Source organism: Bombus vosnesenskii, unplaced genomic scaffold (assembly GCF_011952255.1).
Source record: "Bombus vosnesenskii isolate JDL3184/JDL3185 unplaced genomic scaffold, Bvos_JDL3184-5_v1.1 scf7180000013299, whole genome shotgun sequence".
NCBI classification, from domain to species: domain Eukaryota; kingdom Metazoa; phylum Arthropoda; class Insecta; order Hymenoptera; family Apidae; genus Bombus; species Bombus vosnesenskii.
The window spans coordinates 143,259-168,664 of record NW_022882949.1 but is presented as its reverse complement, the minus strand read 5'-3'; the positions used below and the strand labels follow the sequence as shown (position 1 = coordinate 168,664).

Below are 25,406 nucleotides of genomic sequence, written 5' to 3'. Positions count from 1 at the left end.
ACCATCTACTATTTATTATTTTAGAATTAGTGATAGGATAGTATTAAAATTCTAAATTCCAGCTATGTTTTCTATGAAGAGTCAAATAAAACGGATGTTGGTAATTATTTAGTAGTCATGTTGAAGAAAGCAACATTTTGAACAACTACTTCCCCACTAGGAGAGGAATACACTATTTCCCCAGGTTTTTACCTTACGGCGGTCGGACAAAAAACATCTAACCTCTTTTCTCTTTAAGCCTCTTTTCAATTTACAATCGCACGCGACTCACAGTTGTGCGATTAGAAAATCCATTATCGTATATAGCATAATTCCCATTCGCACTACCGCGACTACAAAAGTCAAGGCGCGATTCACCGCGACAGTGGTCGCGCACAACTACAAAGTATATGGAGTATATCGTGCTGTACCCGCGTGCACAACAGTCGCGCGCGGCTGAATGTCGTTTTGCTGCTAGAATGTGAGGAGTCCTCATTGAGGACATTTTAATATGAAGTTAATAAAAAAATGAAGCTGACCTTTGTTCGGTGTCGCGCGCGACACCAAAGTTTCTAACATGCCTCGTAAATCTCGTGTCACTTGAATCTCTGTGAATGTGTTGTGAGAATTGTTCAAGAATTGTATAAAGGTCAACCTTATCCTTTTTAATAGAACCGCACATTTTTTAACGCGTCAATCAATCTGTCATGGAATTCCTTACAAAAGAAATTATTATCCTATTTATGACAAAAAACTATTAATATTGAAAACAAATGTTTGATATTAAAGTATTCGGATGGAATTTGTAGGACTAGTCGCAAGGGACCTAACCCCATTCTTTTGTTTGTATTTATATAAATGAAGATTGAGCGAGGCGACTATGCTTGTCGCTGTATCAAAAATAGACATAAATAGGTATGAGCAGGATTAACTGTAGTAGTACCGACGATTATTTGCGGATATCTCGGAACCTAAGAGAGTCTCGGGGTAACATATGTAGGAAGAAGATCTTCAAAATGTTGATTTCTGCAACATATTTGAAAAGCATCGAAATCGAGAACGGGATGACCTTAAATTCCGATACCTCTAAGCTTGTGCATTACGCTATTACGGTGACAAATCTATACCGAAATAGATGAGTACCGAAACCGAAATCGATATATGTACAGGGTATAAAAGATAAAGATTTATAAAAAAGCTAGTGGAGAAATGACCTTAACCTTGAAGTTCAGGATCAAAATTTTATATTATTGCAACGTATTCTACGCATCATAAGAAACAAAATTCTGAAAGAAACCATGAGGCGTAAATGACACTTCCTTTAAAAAAAAAAAAAAAAATGTTAAAGTTTCAGCTGGCTTAAATTCTTTAAACTGGATTTATTGCCAGTGACGTGTAAAAAAAGTAGCATCTATTAATACAGGTTAATATTCCAAATCTCTCATTATGTATTGCACATATTCCTTTTTTTGTCCTTTTCTTTTTCTTTTTCTCGCTCAAGCTTATCCCCAAAATTATGTGTAATTCTTCACTTTCAATAATAAAAACGACGTTTAATTCGATGTATTCCACTCCGGTTTCTTTTCCGCCAATGATGATTCTGATAGGTATTCGGAATCGTAGTTAAGTAAAACACAATAAAATATCAAAAATTTGTTTGATTTTGCAAATATTTATTTTGTATCGTAAGCAATAGAAAGTATACTCGACTTGGCATTACTATCGAACAGATAGAACCGAATCATGAAGGATGTATCTTATTCCACAAAGAAGGAAGTTCAGTGATCTAAAGAATGATGTGACCCATGAGTAGCGAATCACTTTATTTCACTTAGTAAGAGTAAATGTAAATATAAGTACAAATATACAGGGTCATTGGTAACTGGTGATACAAGCGGAAAGGGGGTGATTCTACGTGAAAAAAGAAATTGAAAATATAGAATAAAAATTTTTTTTTTAATTTTTCCATCGAGATAACGATCTACAGTGAGATCCGTTATAACGAGACGTGATAAAGTGCAGGCGTACAGAGCGAAAATTCAAAGTCGATTTTCTCGAAAACAAAGCCTCAGACGAAAAATTTTTATTCTATATTTTCGACCTCTTTTTTCGCGTAGAATCGCCCCCTTTCCGCTTGTACCACCAGTTACCAATGACCCTGTATATATTTGTTCCGAATAAAGTTAATTTGAGAATCATTAAAATTTTACCATGTTTTTCCGAGAGAAGGGGTAATTTCCGACATTCTAAATTTCTATTCCTCGTAATGAGTAGAATGCGTTGCAATAATCAAGGTTAATGTCGTTTCCACAGTAACTTCTTTTTCAAATTTCCTCCAATCCGAAAGTGTACAATGTAGAATAACGCTACGATTCCTTTATACTTACTTTCTTTACACTTCGTACGTAGTACCGAAAGCCGAAATAAATTTTTGGAATGGGAATTTATTTTATCTGCATATCGTTCGAAAATAATTGCAAAAATAATGAACGATATATTAATTATGAGACCCCACTACAATGAAATTACAAGTAATTAAAATTCCTAATTTATAGAAATAAATTTTTTAATTTCAATCTTAAGATACGTAATACCATACTTGTAATATGTATTTAATACATATCAATATTTTCGCAAAATCAATAAATGAATCAATAAGAACCGAAATCGAACCGGCATTAGAATGCTGATATCTACTATATGACCTTATAGAACTGGGCCGTAACTGATGCAGAACCGAAAAATGACAGTTACATAACCGATATGAAATTTACGCAATATCGGTACCAAAGAACCGAAAACAAATCGATATGAGCGAGAACCCTTATATCCATAAAAGTTATAATATTTGTTCGGTTCTCATAATTATTTCAATCAGAACTGATATATCTACATATATATATAATGGTTTAAGACAGTCATTTTTATAATCATTGAAATGATTAATATTTTGTGCAATCTGCTTTTATTCGCTAGACATCAAATCCTTTTGAAGGATCCTGTTAAGTAATGTTTCAATAAACTTATTATATCTGTGTCATCCCTTTATTAGTGATTCAAGTAATTTATTCATAATGTGAACTTCCTTTCTTCTCATAGCACATTCTATAATAAATCTTATGTTTAATTAGGAGTTTATTTACTATCTAACAAAATTTTGAACCAGATAAAACTACAGACACATAATACCATAAAGGGAATATCTAAATATTCATATCTACTGTCTACATGTATAACATCATATGAAAATATTTCTTAAAGATATAGATTAGTTGCCATTATAAGGTTATTATCGTAAATGCCTTAAGACTTTTGGATAATACTGTCAAATAGTTTTTAAATATTTTGAAGGAAGAAAAATTAGTTATATCATAAAAATATTCAACTACTAATAATACTCGAGAATATTCCGATTATTAGCATAACTTTAACTCTGTGTTCTATATCTAAAATAAATACAGATAAAACAACAAAGATATAGTATATTGAAATATACTATATAGATGTCAGAAAACAAAAAGCTTTTGCCTTAAAATAAATCGTTATTCAAATATTAAAAGAAATGTTGAAAGAAGAAGCGAATTTTCGTGTCTCGAAAATATTCGAGCATTTTATAAATTAATGTTAAAAAACTAAACTGGCAATTTTATATAAAGGTTTAATAATTTATTCGATGCCCCTTTTGCTTATCCTCAAAAAGAGATGTTTTAACTAGTTTAATATGTAGAAGATTATTTTTTGTTAGTAATCAATGCTGTATGTTATTCTTCTGTTAAACGAATTTGTCATTCTTCTTTATTGTTTATTATTGTTTCTTACTAATCCTGTAGTTCTGTCCATTCCGTAGAGGCGGTCATATTGTAAAAACTTCTTATCTTAATTTAATATCTTTGATTTGTAATGTATTGTGGTATTCTCGCAAATTTAAAATTCATTTTTTTCCATTTACGTTCTAGTACTTCGACAATAAATCAGTATAGTTTTCCTTTTTTGACTACTGACATAAAATATTCTAAAAAATTATAACATAACATATTATAATACGGTCTATAGATGTCAGAAATAAAAAATTCGCTAATTTAAAATGTATCAAACATAAAAAATCTGTTAATTAATTATGTAATGTTACCCGAGTATTACAAGATAAACCGATGAAGAATATGCATTTTCAAGTTGCAAGGATATTGGGAGATATTAGAAAATTTATGTTATCAAATTAAGATAACAAGTTTCTTTACATAATTATGATCATTCCTATGGAATGAACTGCATTGGGGAATTAGTAAAAGACAATAATAAACAGTAAAGGAAAATGATAAACTCGAGTAATTGAGGAATAAAATATAGCGTCAATTACTAACAAAAAATAATCTTCATCACATTAAACTGCTTAAAAGATGTTACTGAACAAAAGGAGTATCAGGTAAAATTTTTAGCAAAAATTGTCATTTTAGTGTTTTTAACTGGTTTTAGTGTTTTTCAATTTATAAAGTGTCTGAACATTTTTGGGATATGAAAATTCACTTTATTTCAATAATTTTTTAAATATTTAATTAATGGTTTATTTTAAATTAAAAGCTTTTTACTTTCTGACATTCATGTAATGCTGACATTCAATGTGTTGCTAAACATTTCTGTTGTCTTGTCTATATTTGTTTCAGATATAGAACATAGAAGTTAAAATTATACTAGAGTCTGAATATTTTCGAGACACCGAATATTCATTGTATAATACAATACATATTTCGAAAATCTTTCTTAATATTCTTTATACATGCATTCAAAATATTCTTTACAGAATACAGCTTGTATGAACGAATGTAGAATTTAGCTTCAATATTGCTTTAGAGAACAAGGAATACTAATCAATAATAAATTAATTATGTATAAATTAATATAGTTTGATACAGTTTAAAATTATCAAGTGTTGTGTACATTACTAATTGGCGATTCTGCTTTCTTAGCTTATAATCACATGTCGTAATGTACATATGTCGAAAGAGGTGTTGTTCAGAATGTTGAGCTTGATAACATATTTCAAAGTCATGAAGTCGGTGAGGTCGCCCTTATTTCCAATAATAAATATAATTGCTGTAAATTTCTATTCTAATGCAATAAAGTAAATCTTTAATTCATTATTTGTCTGGTATATTATATGTATACAAAATAAAAAATATTTTTACGTCTATGTCAATTGTTAGTTACAAAAAAAAAATTGAAAGTTTACATATAGTAGCTTAACCCCAATCAAGAATGACACATTTAAAATTTTAAATATATCTTTTATGATTGTCAATAAATTAGTTCACAATAATAACTTTAACATAAAGTTAAAGATACTGCTTTTAAATTATTATTTAATATTTTCTAAATATTTCTCAATATCCGTATTCATTTATTACTAATTATTTATTAATATTTATTAATAATGAATTATTGAATAATCTTTCACCTTCAAATTTTATTTTAATTCTAGATTTCTTCTCTAACATTAACCTTAATTTTGCCAAAAATAGTACCACTATATACGACAGTATTATCGGATGCTTATCAAGACCAAAATTCTCACTTTCTTTTTGTCGTTTCAGGTTTACACGTGATATGACCCAGTCCCGCGAGGTTTTGGCGATGATGGACGCACACACAACAACGTTTGGACGTAAAAGAGGTTGCACAGTCTCTCCTTGCGGCGCTTTCCTTTTTGGTGCTGCTGTCTTTATATCTTTGGTCGTGACCGGGCTTCTTGTCTATCATCTTGCGCCATGTCTTGAGGAAAAGCTCGTTAAACCATGCGGTGACTTCTGTAATTCAGAATTCGAGGGTCGTGGTCTGTTTAATAAGGACACGTATAACAAGAAAAAATTGGACGTCCGATTACCAAGATCTGTGGTGCCAGATTCGTACGAGTTGAAGCTAATACCGTTCATACAAGTGGGAAATTTTACTTTCCATGGCGAGGTACGAATCGTTTTCTTCTTTCTTTCTTTTCTAGTCTTCAACTGTATCCTTGAACGAGAACTTTCTATTAACACATCTCGATTAACATATACATACGTATTACCGATTGGACGAAGATTGATTGTTCGTCTGAATTAATTGCGTTGCAGTATAGAAAGTATACTGTTTATTGACGTTTCTTCGAAATACGTTGTTTTTAGAAAGATTTGATTGATTACCTCTTAAATGAAGGAAAAATGTTTGTTAAACGTTCAAAGAAAGTTGAATCGTTTAAAGCAGCGTTTCTCAATTTTTTTTAAATCATAACACCCATTTATTAAGTTTATATTCTTTACTTACATTATATGAAGAATTGCACTATCCAGAATAGTAAGATGATCGTTTTTCACGTGTCTTTAATTTTTATAACCAATCCATGTATACAGTTGTTTTTTAATAATCGTTTTAAGGTCGGTCTTTATCTCCAGTAGATGTTTATGCATTTATGGAAAATTTGAAAATGCAAAAATATATATAATGCATATAATATACAAAAATATATAAAATTACATCCGAGGTAATTTATTCGTTAGATTATTTAATGAGCGAAAGAATTTTCTACTTAGATTCCACTACTTTAATTGCATCCACAAAAATATAAATTTTCATTTACATTTATATTATTATTCTTTATATATTATTATTTTTTATTCTTTTATATATTATTATTCTTTATATATTATATATCTTTATATATTATTATTATTATCCTTCATAGTAGTAATTCTTTAATAATTCTGAGCAATGTACACATATTATTCGTTTGCATACATGATTTATATGCATAAAATTTAACATTCATCCATTCTCTTTGCGTGCTGTGTATTTTTTATTTTTATTTTTTTTTATTTTATTTTTTAGTTCAAAACGTGATGGAATTTTTTTTAGTATTTTCTTTGTAATGGTGATGAATACGCATGAATTTGAGTAATTTTTTTTAAATTTACATTGAGTTCTTCTGCGGTTAAATCGAATGTTATGATATTAATATTACCTTTGAAAAGGGTCGTTGATGGACGTAGTGCATATATTATGTGTCGTTGGTTTTCTAAATTTTCTTGCAATGGTATGTGATACAGATATTAGTTCTGAAAATAAAGAATGGACAAAAAACAATTTTTATCCCACTATGCTAGGAGGAGGGTATTGCGTCTAGCCTGAATGTTTGTGTTTATTAGATATATGTTTATAACATGTATAATTTTACTGATTTTTACTTAGGTTTCAATCGATTCGTGTACGTTACGAGAATGCTGTAAGCTCTGTAGTATATAGGATTTTATTTAACAAGAAATCAAGGTCATCTTCATTTTTTTTAAATGACATTATATGTTGTGAACTTGATAGAGTTGTAGCTAAGTTGTAGCTAACGAATTTAGCGATTGCCTACTATGCTATGGCCTTGAGATGACCTTGAATTCAGAAATTTAAGTGCAGTCACGAGAAACAACTTTACTTCAGTCAAATTACATGCAGAATTCAGAAAATATGTAATTTAATTAAGACTGTCAAACTAATAAGTTTATTTCCAAAATCCAGCAATAACGATATTATTCTTTTGCAGCACGCGTTATAATGAACTATCTCGTTCAAAGTCATCATAATAATAATGAGTTCACAGTATAGTAAGTCGTTGATTTCATCTTGACGTTAGCTACAACTCTGTAAAATCCAAAATAAATCATTTAGAGAAATCACGGCAACTGATTTTTTTATCGATAACGGAGTTTTGAAAATGTTTAATATCAAAATGTCTACTGAGCTGAAAACTAACTAATTTTTGTTCGAAACATTTGTAACTTTTGTTTGAAACAATGGTAGTTGATCTTAGAGGATACATCCTATTATTTATCATTTGCTATTTGCGGCAGATGTTTCATACATATGTCGGGTTATCATTGGACTTAGGGGCATATAACGAATCTTCAGGTGTATTGGACATCGTTGTAATGTATTATAGATGATATCTTACTGATACAAATGTAATTACTACAGAGTTTAACAAGTAATGGCGGTGATGAGATAATCGAGATGTTGATAACAATGAATTTAGGTTTGATAACGAATCCACGGTCAACGGGATGACAAATGCGATTTGATCCACGATTCTTGCGTGACTCAACGTACTTGTCCACTGTACAAGTAGAACTTATCGGACTGAACCTCAATCCAAGGGAACTGCCCTTATATACTCCTATCTGTACCTCTCTGTACCTCACAGGTCAATCTTTGTTTTTAAGGAGAGCTATATAATTACTCCATACCTCTGTTAGGTACACGTCCCTCCTGTACCCGTGACTACGTTCAGCGATCTGTTATGTAACTTTGAGTCCAAGTCCACTGTCATAAATTTCGGGCACCCATACTCGGATTAGAACATAAACAACTATGTCTCAATTTTATTATTTGAGTGCAGCTATAATAAAAGGTCTGGACTAAAGCATTGGCGACCTTCTCAAACATTCCAAAAGAAAGGCCCCGATATCCTTTCATATCCGACATATATATTTAATAAATAATGCTATTTCGAGTACAAAAACAACAAATAGAACTATACTTAGCCAAAAATGATATTGGAAACAATTATTATTCATTATCACATTGCAAATCATTTATTTATAGACATTTACAGGAAAGTTATCATATATAGATAATACATGTGCAAATAGACAAATTGAAGATGAATAATTTATAATTATAAAACAGTAAAAAAGGGATTAAGCTAAGAAAGATTAAATAAAGTAAATATTTTTAAAAATGATATCCGACTACCGCAAACTAAAAAAATGAAAAAGACAAAATGGTACGTGTTTTACTCAGAAATATAAGATATTCGTTCAGATATTTCTAAATAATTAAATGTAGAATGATAATATTAAATTACCGAATTTACAGATAGAGTTTAAAACTGCCGTAGTCGGACACTCGCACTGATTAAATATTTATAACTAATAGTTCTGTTTGAAAATTTGATGATATTACACTCGACGTAACATTAACTGCTATATTTTAAGGTATCGTGAAAGTATCTCAAACACTTATTCCAATTGTATGATTACTATTTCGCTTAAACTCTGTAAATACTGTGCGCAGCGGCATTTTTAACTTCTCTGTAAATTCTTAAAAATATTTGAATCTGTACCTTACATTTCTGAGTAAAACACAATTGTACACCTTGTTTTATTAATTTTTCCCATTTTGTGTAGTAGGGTATCATTTTTTTAAATATTTATTTTGTTATATATTTTGTAAAGATTTAATATAACTTAAGACAACATTGCTTTCAAAAATAATATTAAATATAATTTTTACAATGAGATCCTACATGAATGCGACAATGCATTTCTTTAACAATATTATGGCAGATAGCCCACCGCTACTTAGCCATACCGAAATTTATGAGTGAGTGGTCAGGTTCAGTAAGAACTCGGTTTGAGCGAACGTATGTAAAGTAGGTAGCCAGCGACTCGAAGTGATCGAGCTATGAGATGTCGATAATAAAACTACGGTATCCCATCTCTTATTTCGTGTAATGTGTTCGTTCGTCATCAAAGAAACCGCACGATGCTAAAAAGGTGCATATCCATTTGTTGCATATCATCGTTACGTATGATCGTTGCATATCATCGTTACGTATGATCGTTGCGTATTACCATTGCGTATCACCATTGCGTATCATCGTTGCGTACCACCATTGCGTATCACCGTTGCATACGTATCCGTACTTTATTTTGTCATGTAAAAGACAAGGAAAGACATGAAGCGGTATTTTTTGTCTTTGTATTTCATACGTTGCAATCTATTGTAACGTATCAACCTATCTAGAAAATAGTTTGTAATTCCTTAATCACCTAACACTCTAATTTTTAAAAGGAAAAGTTTAATGAGTACACGCATAATGAATAATAGATAACAAATTTTAATCGTAAATAACGAACAATTTACATATTTATGACCCATGATCTACCAATTGGAAAACTCCAAATCTATTTGTTTTTTTCACTATAATGTACTATGTTCGGCACATCTCATGACTCAGATGCGCCGGGCGCTTCATAAATTCGCAGCAGCCCTTCAAGGAGCTTTCCCGAACCGCATGTGCACTGCTGTACATTGTAAAACCGGAGACGAACCTTTTGATACAGATATGTACAAAGGGTCTGTGTCAAGAACCATGGTAATTTAACGTGGTGCAGCTTGGACGGGCTGAGCTTGGATTGGCTTAAATTAACCTTAGTGAATCTTCAGCTTAATTTAGCATACTTCATTGAAACATTTATTAATTCAGTAGCATAATTTAAAAATAAATTGATTTCAGAATACATAAATTTTTAGTTGCTTACGCTTAATTTATTACTTCTGCCATTAATTTATTGTTGGTTATAATCATTAGCATTGCCTCCATATGCTTTTATAACGAACATTAAAAAAATGGAATTGTTACTTTGTTATTAAATATTATTATTATGTATTATATATACTACATATATTTACCACAAATGTTATCCTCTAAATGAATCTTCTATGTTATCTAAACGTGTTCTATCAGTGTTAATAGACTTGTAAAAAAAGTAAAATGATGTATAATTTTTGGTGCTATTTTTAAATAGTTTAAAGTTAAAAAATCGATTAGTTTCTAGTTGTATATGATAGCACAGCTTTTCGATAATAAACAAAGCCCCCGCCAGTTGCTGTACGAATTCCGAACATTGTATTTTTGGTTGTTAAATAGCTTTTTGCAAAATATTAAATATTAAATATTTGAAGATGAAACTTTGCACACTTTTTAACAAATTTTATATTCACAAATTTTATGCAAGAAATCTTGAGTGCTAAACACATAGGTTTTGTCCCTGAACACGATTTCTATAAGATCGCATAAGAAAATTTAATTGAATTTGGCCTTCTTTGAGGCTGACTTGAGTGGACTATATCTCGTCATCCTTCCCTTTGGCCGCGGATATACGGAAGGATAATTCACTTGTTTTGTCTATCAGTCGTAACTGCTTTACCACATTACTTTTCTGTATGTCCACGGACTTTGATATAAAGACGAAAAACCGGCAAATAATTCTGTATCTTTGGACTACATTTCGATACACAATAATACAATATTTGCCCATCCACATTAATATGCAGCAATGGTAAGCAACAAATGGATATGCAGCCTAAGAAGTCAAACATGAACCTCGAATCCTAATGAATAAAAAGCGCGAGGTATTCATTTAAAGTGTTGATGAGGACGATATTTGTCTCTCGGGAGGTAATTTTGGACGGCGCTGGTTTAAAAGATGCATTACGTGGGTTGGGATTTAATCGCATTGCCAAAAAATAGACACTTTCTCTGGAGAATTTGACCATGGAGTGAGAAAAGCATTGACACAGTTTAGTAAGTGAACTGTGAGGGGTCGTATAGCACTTACCTCAGAATCTCGAAAGAGTAATCACTCTTGATAAAGAGATTTAACATACATTCCAACAAACTTAATATTAGAAAAATCAATTTTTCTATATAATACTTCTTAATGCTTATATTATTAAATGCGTTATAATACAAAACAAAAATTATTCCTTTTCTAAGCGAAGACAGGCAACAAATATTTCATACGTTACGCCCTAGTATAATAAAGACTAAGTAATCTGCATTTCGTCTGTTACATTTACATAAAAAAACACTTTCAATAGCGTAAAGAAAATACGTTAAAAATACATTTCTTAGAATATAATTCTAATCCAATATTCACATTTTCCATAAAAGTAATTACAATTGCAAATAACTACGTCGAGATTTCGAAGGAAATAGGTGTTTTAGTAAACAGATATAACCGATTAGTTTTTTAGTTTGTAAAAAAGATCAAATCCATTGACGTCTTATTTGATAAAGGAGATGGTAGGAAATTTTCATTTTAAATTCAATTCTTTCAATTTAGGGTAAGGGATTATCATAATCCTAGTAATACGTTGGAGCCTTTGAGTCATTTTATAATTGTAATGCGGTTTATGACAGGAAGTAGTGTGGCTTGGAACGTACTACGTGCTAGGAACATGCATTTGAGAGTTTATTTCTGTGTTTTTAAATGAAGCAGTTGCACTTTTTATGAATCTAAGTATTTCTTCTGCGATATTCTCACAAACAAACAGTGAACTCGTTAACGAATCGGAAAACAAGTAAGAATTGCATTCAGTGAAAGTTATTTTCTGTACAAAAGCTTAATTCTCAAGAATGCTTCTGTATATTAATTTTTTGAAATATTAGTGAAACGATCATGAAACTATCAAACAGGAACTGTTTCTTCTTTGCCTAACAGATCAAAAGAGCGACGAATCCTGATGCTCTGAAAATATTTTAATTCAGAAGATGTAGAACAAATATTAAAAACTAGAACGATGATCACAAGTTCACGTAGGAGTGAAATAGCCTGTAAAAACAGAAAGTTTGGGATTTTTTCTAGCCATATTTTCCCTTCTTCAATATAATCATATTTACCAGATGTCAGAGATAACACTATAATAGTAATTCCAATAATTTTATATAAATAAAAAGGATTAAACGTATGAATATAAAGAGGAAAATAGATATTAATAATTATATATTTTACAAAAATACTAATAAAGGGGAGTCTATACAAGTTCGCAAACAAAACTATTATGAGTGTAGTTCATAAAATTCTGCAAGTTTTCACTGTAGTTTTGTAAACTATACTCATAGTAGATGGCGCTCCAAACTTTCTACTTACAGTGGCTCGTTCACCCCTTGGTGAACTGGTGTTGTTTCTTTATAATAATTATACAAAAATAAAAATTAACGAATGAACTTTACAAGATATATGTATAATGCATAAATATCGGGAACTTTTGGAATTAATTTCTTAATTTCATCATCTTAATAATAAATGAAAAAGATAGGAAACAGTCTACTATCTTTATATCATTAGATCATTATTAATGATTATATACATAAGTGCAATATTAATGGATCCATATTAACAATGAAATTAGATGTATGTATATGCGTGTGCTCTATTGTCAATTAGTGGAGGTCTTATACCATATAATTGAACCATTATGTAACATATAATCAACACTATAGATGATTTCTCTAAATATTTTGACTTATAACTATATTAATGACTATATCTATGATTAATGAATAATTTAATGACTTGGATGATTTTTGTAGTATTAGAATATGATTGTATGATTAGAATAAATGTCTTGTAACTTGTATATATATTTTCAGATTCGTTTCAAATTTTATCAGTATGTTAATCACGATAGTCGCACTTCGATACAATGTCATGAATATAATGAAATGTCAAAATGTCCTTTATAAATAATACATTCACGAAGACTTTCTACAAGTGTTGAAACACTTTCATGATTCATGACTCACTGCGTTACTTTTGAGGAAACACTGCAGAAATTAAAATAATTTTTATATTTTCAGGTAAAAATTCTAGTGAACGTTACGGAAGACACGAAAAATGTGACACTGCACGCGGTGGATATGCATATCAATGAAAGTTTCACAAATATCAAGGAGTATTCAGAAATCAAGAAAGTGGAGAAGATAATCAAAATCATGGAACAGAGAAACGACACTGAACGGCAGTTTTACGTGATTAGAACGTTGGACACGTTGAAGAGTGGCAAGCAATACGTGGTGCATCTAAAGTTTGTTGGTTATCTGAATGACTACTTGCAAGGCTTTTATAGAAGCTCGTATACTGTTGGCAGTCAGACGAGGTAAACGCTTCGGCAATTTAATTCTGTTCTGTAGAGTGTAGGTGACAGCTATTTGTAGCCAGTAAATTTAAACTGCTTTATCAAGCAATATCTGTAGTTGCCAGTTGACTAATCTATTTGGAACGGTTCATTGAGACGTCAGTTATTTCAAAAACGTATGCAATCAAACCATGACAGTTTAATTTGCGTTAAATTTAATCGTGTAATTAGTATTCGATAATTAATTTTAATTAAATAATAGGCAATTTTTAAATAATTTATAAATAATTCGTACTTCAAAAATATTTTAAAAACAATTTATGGATCACTTAGATATAATTGGAAACTTGGTCCCGTAATTATTATTCAAAAGGTAATCTCGATTAAATTATCGAAAATTTTTAAACAATCTAGTCTATATATATATGTCGGAGGCAGGGTGGCACTTGGGCGTTCGACGAACCTTTACTTACTTTACCGTCGCGAATGTAGCCAATCTCTATCAGTACGAATGTGGACACTACCAGAGGCTATGAGTAATGGTAATAGGATGATCGGGATGATGGTGACAGCGAATTCAGGTTCGACAACGAATCCACGATCCACGGGAGGACTCGTATCAACGCGCTACTCGATTCGGGTAACTTCCCGATAACTCAATCGTCCAACGACTCACTAACTAACTGACTAGCGCTAACTCTCACTCTGACTCCGTTAATCCAAAAGAGGCTGCCCTTATATACTCCTGTCCCCGCTTCTCGGGTTAATCTTTGTTTTAAGGAGAGCCATATAATCATTTCATACTTCTGTCAGGTACATGTCCCTCCCGTGACCGTGGCTACGTCCGGTGACCTGCCATGTCACTTCGAGCCCAAACCCATCGTCATAAAGTCAGATTGGAACATTAAGACTATTTCTTATTTTTATTACTTAAGGACGGCTATAGTAAAAGTCTGGACTAGTGTATTGGGGTTTGTCCCAACATTCCGGACGGGAAATCCCGCTGTCTTTCCTTCTCCGACATATATATATATATGTCGGGTTTACATTAGAATTAGGGTTAGGGGCGTGAAACGAATCTTCGTTTGGATTACACGTTGTCGTTATGCAATAGAGAAGACATTGACTAGAGCAAATACGATTATCATAGAACCGGACAAATAACCATGGTAATTAGATACTCGAGAAACTAATGACAATGATCCTAGGTTCAATAACGAATCCGCGGTCGACGGGATGATAGATGAACGTGCTCACAAAATCTAAGTCGGACGCGTAATATTCACTGGTAGTAAGGGGTTACTCTTTTCGTCGATGAGATCGCGAGCGGGAATGACTTTCCCGTCCCGATGATGCCACAGAGGAAAACTATATTGGGGTGTGTCCAAGGACACGAGATCATCGGATTCGTCGAGAAAAGCCTTCGTTCAGAAAGTAAGGGAAATTGGCGTTGCTGCTAATTGGTCAATCTCCATACCGGTGGTTAGAAAAAGATGCTAGCCGCCCTCGTGGGAATGTTGCTAGTGGGAGACGCCGCTCGTTGAAAAATAGATTTCCCCTATTTTCCCGTAGTTGGACAAAGACTGTTCGTCTGTTTGAAGGACTTTAGTTAGCTAAATCTTAAGATTTATAACGGGCCCTCGGGCTAGCTGAACATGTAATGCGGAGACGCATCGACATCTGGCAATTATCTTACTCGAAGTATAGGGTCTGCGTGTGGCGAGCTACGGAACAGAGACCGTTGGAATGTTTACTGTCGAGTGTTACAACTATTTCCTTTTTAAGGAAGAATTGCTCCATGCCTTTGTTAGACAAAGCGTTCATCCCTTGACCGCGGCTACGTTGGGCGACAGACGGTCGCCTCGAGCCCAACCTCACTATCACAACTCTCGAACAATTACAATCGGATTGAATAACTACAATTGTTTAATTACAGCTATAATAGACTCTAGGTTACAATGTTGCGGGATTATCCAAAATTCCAAAGGCTCCGGTGTTCTTTCATCTCCGACATATATATATCAGGACATCGGAGCCTTCCCTTTGGAACTTCGGGAGAGTCCCTTAACATCGTAATCTGGATTCTGTAGCGGCATGTGAGCAGGACAATTCAAATCCTGTTGTTATTTTGCTTCGGAGTATCAAGACCGTTAGGTCACAAGTATTGTAAGGAGTAATGAACTCTGAGCAAAACAATGTCGCCGCTACTTACAACCGTCAAACGCAGTCGAGTTCAACTTTTCCGACTGTCCCCTGACCAGTATAAATAAACAGACGCAATCACGAGCGAGAGAGTTCATCGAACAGAGTCAAAGCATTTTGACGTTTAAACAAGCATCGCACTGATCTACGAACTTTCTCTGAGTGTTTAACGGGTATTTATTCCGTAACTCAAAATTATACGAGCGGACTCGTAATTTGTCTGTAATTAACTATTTGATTGACAATATATTTAACGGATTGCGGCGGCAATAATTCGTCTACGTTATTTCGCTACATCAGAACAGATCTATCCTCCACAATTCTATCATAGGCGTAATTAAACAATTGTCGTCATTCGATCCGATTGTATTTGTTCGAGATTTGTGATAATGAGCTTGGGCTTGAGGCGACAATCAGTCGCCGAACGCAGCCGCGGTCACGGGATGAACGCTTTGTCTAACAAAGGTATGGAGTAATTCTATAGCTCTCCTTAAAAGAAATGTTTGTAGCGGCACGCGACAGTAAACATTCCAACGGTTTCTGTCCCGTGGCTCGCCATACGTAGAGCCTATTCTTCGGGTATGATGATTACCAGATGTCGATGCATCTCCACAGTACATGTTCAGCTAACCCGAGGACTCGTTACAAACCTTAAGATTTAGTTAACTAAAGTCCTTCAAACAGACAAACAGTCTTTGTCCCAAATACGGGAAGATAGGGGAAATCTATTTTTCTCACGAAAGATGCTTTCCTCTAGCAACTTTCCCTCAAGGGCGGCTAGCATCTTTTTCTAACCACTGATATGGAGATTGACCAATTAGCAGCAACGCCAATTTCCCTCACTTTATGAACGAAGGCTATCCTCGACGAATCCGATGATCTCGTGTCCTTAGACACACCCCATCATAGTTTTCCTCTGCAGCATCATCGCGACGGAAAGTCATTCTCTGGTGAGGTCGTATTACTTAGCGTCTTTACGTTCGGTGGATATTCCACGTTTTAATAATGAGTTAGTTTAGTAATACTTCTACCGTAGACAAGCAAGTTGAGTACAACTTGGGCTTTGGAAGAAAGCACATTCTGTTGTCCCGTTGACCGCGAATTCGATATTGAACCTAGGATCATTGTCATTAGCTTCTCAGGTATCTAATTACCACGGTTACTTGTCAAATTCTGTAATAATCATACTTGCACTAGTCAATACATTCTCTATTGCATAACAACAATGTGTAATCCAAATGAAGATTCTTTTCACGTCCCTAACCCTAATCATAATGCGAACCCGAGATATATATGCCGGGTGTATATATATGTAATCTATACGACTCATCCTTGAGTTCGGATATCTAGATCGGATTTATAGGAACATTAACGTATGAAAGGTTTATCAAGACGTTAAATCACAGGTGTGTGGCTCAACAAATTGGGATAGTAGATGTTACCAAAAGGTTTTTCACTCTATAAAATGTCAACGTAACATTTTTTTGGACGAGTCCATATAGGTTTATTTAGCCATTATTTGAATCGGTATCAGGACAATATACAATTACTTTTCTACAATAACTTATTAGGGAACTCAATCTGAAATTTTTTCGGTAGCACTTAAGGCAAACACCAACGAAATGCATTGAAATAATTTTGATGCTTATTCAAAACTTACTGACTTTTGTTAGTAATACCTTTTTGTAGATTATCGGAAGTGCTTGAAAAATCGTGCATAGCGTTATTGAACAATTATATATGCATATGTATATATGCATATGTATGTAAAATGTATGTACTAACTAGTTTTAATCTCACTGGAAACCCAAATATTTAGGTTTCTTCCATTATTTAAGCATTTCAAATATGTATATATGTGTAGGTATTTAGTTATACAAATATATACATAAATGAAAACAAAAATATAAAATAACAAAACTAACAAATATTTGTACATTATCTTTTTTATTCGTAGAAAGAAAGTGTATTATATGAAGAGACATATTTTATGTACGCAATCTATATCCTTAAAATAGAAGAAATAAAGAACACAGAGATATGCCTTAATGTTTGACTTTGCGATGAACATACGTATATATCTATATTGGCAATAATTAGAGTTATTTTCTGAATCATATTTATTGATATTAATCTTTATAATATACTACTCACATTATCATAATTATTTATATTTTCCTTTTCGAAGTTGCGTTTCCATTTACTATTCTTGCCTGTTTAAATCATGATATTCTCTTATCAATTAATTTCTAATTGTAAAGGGAACTTTGTATGTATTGATATATCGAACATGATCATTTATCACTTTATTGTGAACATTTTCTGTATCTTGCGTTACAGATGGATCGCCACGTCACAATTCCAGCCAACAGATGCGCGACGTGCTTTTCCATGCTTCGATGAACCCGCTATGAAAGCCACGTTCAAGATCAGCATTGCACGACCAAAGAACATGTCATCCATCTCGAACATGCCTAGGATGGGGGAGCCTATGCCAGTGTAAGTGACTAAACTACTTAACACGTCTATGGAGGAAACGGTTTCGCAAGACACGCGATACATTTGGACCGTTTAGTTGATTGACATTACCTCGATTACTTGGATATTATGAGATATTTTCGCAATCGAATCAAATGTATAGGATTATTCGAGAAGTTCATAATTTTGTCAAATTATTTGCATGTAGACTGTCCAATTCCGTAGACGAGATGTGTCGTAATTAGACTTTCAAAAATGAATCATAAGTTCTTGTTATCCCCAATGTTGTGTTTCAAGGTATAATCTTTGATATATAAATTATTATAGATCAACAGGACGTTTTATGTGTAGGAACGTGCATGTGTGTGTGTGTGCGCGTGTGCGCGATTGTGGTATGTATATAAATTGGATCTAAAAGATTATGATTTAGGTATCTGAATAGATTATAATAATCTTTTTTCATTGGGTACTACGTTGAATTGAATGAATTTTATAATTGAATTACCTAAATTTCAAATAAAAATTTTTTGAGTAACAATTATACGAATCTTCTGATAGTGACTGATAGAACACACAAAGCATGCGCATGACTGGCAATTTAACATGACATGGATGTAACATTCTTACTACTTGCGGCATTTCAACGTAGACATAATTTGTAGAACCAATAAAGGCTCTGTCTATTAACTGTGTAATCAATTTGCTTGCGCAAAACGTGTTGTCTAAGTTAATTGTTCTGTACTGTTCTTTGTCCATTAGATTCCATAATACAATTGACAATGAAAAAATTCCTTCACGATCAAGAAGTAAGGGAATAACAGAATAACTTAACATTTCGATATAGCGGAAACTTTATAATAAAATTTGTATTGGTGGGAAATAAATTTTGGTCAATCTTATGGTCGTTACTTACGTATTATTTTATTTCATTTTCATATATCAAATATATTTTTCATGAATCTTTTTTATAGATTCTAATATTCTTGATTTGAAAAATTTTAGAAAGCTTCGATTATTATGAATTTGGTAGCAATTGCGAATTTTCTACCGTATTAAATTATTTAAATATTAAAAAATGAAATGAATATTGAAAAAACGTAATACTACTCGTTTTTTTTCTAAAACATTCTGATGTGCTTGATTTTATTACAAGCTGGATTCGAACAACGCAAAAGACAGACTGGGGTATTTTAGGGAATACGATTACAATATTAGTATGGGCCTTGTAATTTTAATTAGTGGAAGTCGACACGAAGTCATATCTAATACATTTGTCCAACTATAGTGTAAAGGATTGCTGGGTAGAATGTTAGATTTTAAATAATCATATTCGAATTTACGCGACAATACAGTTATCTATATATGTATATGTGTTGAAATCAGAAAGGTTGTTACAAGTATGTATATGTCGTGGATAAAGGAGTATAATTACGCGTTACATGACTATTTAGATGGTATTTTACGCACTAACAATGCGAGAACTAAGAGCAATTCCAAAATAATGTCGAACAGAATTTATACTGACATGCGTATTCTGTAGAATTAACGATTGATTAAGAAAACAGAACTTTAGTCCGATTTCACTGCACTGACTCTTAACAGTCTTAGGGGGCTCTCGGGCGTTTAATATATATTGTCAATACTTCAAGGTTCCTAATTAAAAGAATCAATATCTATTGTCAATATTTATTGATAAACCACATTTTCGTAGAGAACCTTGAAATATTGATAATATTGTTGGTCGTCTAAGGGCACCCTTAACAAACGTGACGCAATGTCACACAGTTGATGTTCAACCCGTTCTGTCTGAGAATCATGACTTTTTGGCTCCTTATACATGTATTATAAGAATTTTAAATTCACAGTAAGGATGGATCAAGAATTTATCGTATGCATATGGAAAAAGTCATTCTGCAAGATTTTTAAGAATGGAACTCTCCGAATATATATAATGAATAATCGCGACTGTGCCTTCTTATTGCTTACAATTAGATAAATGTTTAGGATACAACCGTTTCTATTTTCTGCGTCCTTTTCACGAAACGTGCAGAGTGCGTAACCCCAACAATTTAATAAATTTTATAAAAATTTAGATTATTACGACTCCTGTAGTAAAGTTTTTCTGCGTTAAAAATTGTCTTCTTAAAAAATGTAATAATTCGTAGATACAAGCCCACAACAATATGTGATAGAAGAGTATCTACATTTTCACTACTTTAATAGAAGTATCTCCTGTATGATAATTATAATAACTATATATCTATACGATAATTTCTTTCTCCAATAAGATATAATTTTTCTCTAATATTATTGTGACATAATTGATACTTATTATCACAATTACTCAGTAAATTTTGAATTTGAAGTAGTCAGTTATTTCCCAACAATCTAAAAATGTTGTGAGATGCTTGCTTAGAATCAAGTTGTATGATTGTTTAAATATAACAAGAAAAATAAAAAATGTTATATTAAAATAGTACTAAATTTCAAATATTATCAACAGATAATATTTGAACCCGTAAAACATTGCGGAATGGCAAATTTAACATTACAGTTGCTAAACTTTTTAAAACAGGGCTCAGCGATATAATTATAATAAAAATGACATGGTATAAATATAAAATCACACGATTAAACTGATATAAATATAGAATACATGGGGAAGTTAAATATAGGTATAGTTTTATTCATATATGTACCTATAAATGTAAATTGATCTTATATGAAACAAATACAAAAGATATATAAAATATAATATTAACTATATGATCCAAATTTTCGTGTATGATGTTAATTGGAAAATGTTCGTTGCTAAATTTTAGATGGAAGAAGCAAAAAGTATTTAACTGATAGAAGGGCTAGAAAAAGATGTTGAATACTATACATTTATAACGAAATGAATAATTATTTACTTATATATTTTTTACGTGCATTTTCGCATCCATTTCTCCCCATGACAATCTTATTGTGCCTCGCAATTCATTTCTATTGTCTCACATGTTTATTTTTAATTTTTTCATATTTTCCATAAATTTTGTATCGTATAATACATCTTTCTTCTTTAATTGTAATCAGGCCTGGCTTACCAACATACGTGTGGGACCATTATGAACGTTCGGTGCCGATGTCCACATACCTGGTTGCTTTTATTGTTTCGGATTTCGAGGTACTGAAATCCGAATCTGAACACTTTAGAGTTTGGGCACGGATCGACGCTATCGAGCAAGCACGCTACACTTTAGACATTGGCCCGAGAATACTCGAATATTACGAAGACTATTTCAAGATTAAGTTTCCCTTGCCCAAGATAGATACTGTTGCTCTACCTGATTTTTCAGCAGGAGCTATGGAAAACTGGGGTTTAATCACTTGCAGGTAAGTTTTATCAACAATCATTTTTATCATTAAATTGTGTATTTTTATAGGGTATTTTAAAGCATATCGATTTTAATCCTATATACTCTGAATGACAGTTGGAGAATTCATAACAAAAGTGACCTTCGTTCATGTTTATCTTTTTTTAGAAACACGAAACAATCTACTTACTCTATCTACTTAAAACGTCTACTAACTATCTACTTCATCTTATTTATTAATATATTCCGATTTCTTTATAAGAGAATATTCATTATATTACACAATTACTGCATGGATATAGTTATTTTTAGTGATATCGAAGAATTGTATTTAAAACCGATTAATTAATATTCGATAATATTTTTAAATTCTTCCCAAGTATTTTTGATTAAACTCTTATAATCTAAACAATCTGTTAAGGAGATTATTAATTATTTAATTGGTTCGTTATTTCTTATAGAAATTAATTTTCTGTGTACACCAAAACAATTTCTTCACATTCTAGATGTAACATGTTATGGAATAAAATTCGTTACGATATTTGGTAAGTGATATGATTGGATTTTTAGAGAAACTGCTATGCTATATCAAGAAGGCGTCTCGACCAGCAGTGATCAGGAACGTGTAGCAATTGTAATATCTCACGAACTTGCTCATCAATGGTTTGGTAACTTGGTCACTCCAAGTTGGTGGTCGGATCTTTGGTTGAACGAAGGCTTTGCCACTTATGTAGAATATATCGGTGTGAATGCAGTAAGTTGATAAACCGGAAAAAAATATATAATACCATAAGATTATTTCGAATAAAAAATACAATACTTTGTCGTCTTCGACAGGTAATCTCATAACGGCAACTAATCTCTAATTTTAGGAAATATTTTCATATAATGTTTTCTAGGTATAAATCTTTATTCTTAGATATTCTTTCCGGGGTGCTGCTTGTTTGCAGATTTTCTGAATTTACAATTTTGTTTAAAATATTTCAATAGATAAAGTACCACATTAAATATAAAACACATATAGAACTATTTCTAAAAAGAAATCAGAAACATAAATAAATTATTGCGTATAATAATAGTATGAAATACATTTATTGAAAAATTATTTGTTAAGATTCTTGAAAAACTCTTACTATATAGAAAACAAGAAAAGGTCACGTAATAGTCATTATGAAAATAATTTCAAATTAATTAATATTTTTTATATTAATAATTTTTAAATTAAATACTTTTTAGGTAATAACAATGGATTTAAAATAATATGAAGTTTCTCTATTTTGATAAAAGTAAAATATTTCCATTTGATAGATGGTAATAGATTGTACTATATGAAGTATACGTATTTTCAACTTTCTTCTTATTTCCTTTTGGATTAAATAATTAGGATTCTTCATAGATTTTATCGGTTTAATCTTCTAGGTGGAACCAACTTGGAAGGTTTTGGAACAATTCGTTGTACATGATCTGCAAAATGTTTTTGCTTTAGACGCGTTAGAATCTTCACATCAGATATCGATCGAAGTCGAACATCCCGATGAGATTAGTGAAATTTTCGACAGAATTTCTTACGAAAAAGGTATAAATAAAAGACGTGTTGTTTGTAATATAATATGATACAATATGGTAATATAATCATATTAATATTTGAACAGGTGCTTCTATAATAAGAATGATGGATCATTTTCTTACTAACAAAGTATTCAAGCAAGGTCTAACGAATTATTTGAATGGAAAGTAAGTATAAGGATAATAATTTAATTTTCACGTTCATTATTCAGATTTCGGACCAAATTAGGATGCATTAGAAAAGGCAATGACTTTTGTACAAAAGGTTAGTTAACGTACTTTAGATTAGAAGGTATTTAGTATAACCACTTCCTTTTTGATTAAGATTTATTTTATGTGTCTTCAATCTAGATCTTGTATTAGCTTATAATGTTTTCGATAATGTTTTTCTTGATTTCCTCAATATTTCTGAATTCAAGGTCATGTCAAGATCATAGTATAGAAGATTGTTGAATTTGTTCTGACATCAGCTATTTCACTTTGATGTCAGAAATACATAGTATTATCTAAAACAGTAAAAGTATCCTTGGCTTTTTGTCGAGAAAATATGTTTTGGAAATTTGTCCATTGCAATGTGTTGTCGACTTAAAGCTGTATAATTTTTGTTTCCAATAGTTTTTTTGACAGATTATTGGAAGTGCCTGAACACGGGTGCACGTTATATGGCATATCTTATATATATATAATCAATTATATATTATTAATGCCTTTTTAAATATCTTAAATTACTTTTACTCCATATTATATATCTTAAAGTTAAGAAATAATAGATATATCAAAAACGATTTCAATTTATTGAATTTGAAGTGAAGAATAGGTTCTATGGGCGTCTGAGAGTGAATAAGGCAGAAATAGTTAATTAACCCAGCGATAAAATGATCTGACAAATGGATAATGAGAAAACAAAACAAAACAAAGTGTTTAACCCTTTCGCTTCGAGCGCCGCTTATAGGCGGCATCCACGAGATGACCTATGGGTACGAGCGTCGCATATAGGCTGCGACCACGTGATGACTCCTGGGTCTGGCACCCCATATATCCGGCATCCAAATGATGCATATACAAGTGCTATCTGTAGTCAATAATATACTTTTCCGCTATCGGCAGAACATCTTCTGTTGATTTTATTGACATATTGGATTAATCACTTCTTAAAGTTACTCATTGTTGAAACGACATCAGAACGTTTCACGTAATATATTTCAAACATCCAAACGATCGTTTACTGTTTCATGCTAAAAAATTTATTACATCCATTGACAGTGAAACGATATTTCATATATGGTTCTTGCAAGAATTATTGTTATTAAAGACTTAGAGAAACATATATACAGCAAACAGGCACACTGTGCGTATTTCTGGCGCGCGTTTTCGTTCAGTGACAGTACTTCGGCGAACTGGATTGTCGAAGCGAAAGGGTTAAACAATTCACTTCGAAACTGAGATTTCGTGTCTTATACACAATGCGCTACTGCAGTCGCGTCTTCCTTAAAACTGATTGTAATATCGGTCATAATTTTGAGGTATATGGGATGAGTGTAATGTGCGTGTATGTGTGTATGCGTGTTTGCTGTATATTTAAAATGTCTTGGTCTCGCTATTTAAATCTGAAACAGAATACATAACGTAACAGTTAATGATAATAATGTCTAATTAAATGTTAGATATACTTTATACTTGTAAAATATTGTTGTGGAGCGAAGGATTAATATATTAAACTAAAATCATGGTTCATACTTTTGTAACAGAGCGTACCGAAGTGCCGAGCAAAATGATTTATGGGATGCTTTGACAAAACAGGCGCACAAAGACAACGTTCTCGATCCAACGATAACGATAAAGCAAATTATGGATACCTGGACTCTCCAGACTGGTTTTCCAGTGGTGACAGTTATTCGAGATTATAACACTGGTTCAGCGACATTAACGCAGGTTTGTTACAAATAAAAAGATTGGAAACCACACAGGAAAGAAAGAAGCCCAATTTCTTGATTTTAACTTAATTAGTATTAGTCTAATGTTCAGTAGTCATAGCTAATATTTTTGATATTTCTTTAAGTATTCGGTTGAGTAACAAAACATATACATAATTCCAAAATTAAA

General features: G+C 32.0%; 1 protein-coding gene across 2 annotated transcripts in view; it reads left to right on the top strand.

The window, feature by feature from the left end:
* Positions 1–25,406, top strand: part of LOC117233814 (aminopeptidase N) — a 50,603-nt gene that overhangs the window by 6,176 nt on the left and 19,021 nt on the right. The window contains exons 2-9 of one of the 2 annotated variants that reach the window (XM_033494416.1): positions 5,568–5,937; positions 13,424–13,722; positions 18,244–18,402; positions 21,457–21,756; positions 22,308–22,491; positions 23,157–23,313; positions 23,390–23,471; positions 25,052–25,235. In XM_033494416.1, coding sequence (XP_033350307.1) covers positions 5,581–5,937; positions 13,424–13,722; positions 18,244–18,402; positions 21,457–21,756; positions 22,308–22,491; positions 23,157–23,313; positions 23,390–23,471; positions 25,052–25,235 — 1,722 coding nt within the window. In that variant the 5' untranslated portion in view covers positions 5,568–5,580. Of the gene's footprint in view, positions 1–5,567; positions 5,938–13,423; positions 13,723–18,243; positions 18,403–21,456; positions 21,757–22,307; positions 22,492–23,156; positions 23,314–23,389; positions 23,472–25,051; positions 25,236–25,406 lie in introns of those variants that run through there. The other variant, XM_033494417.1, reaches the window with a different exon arrangement.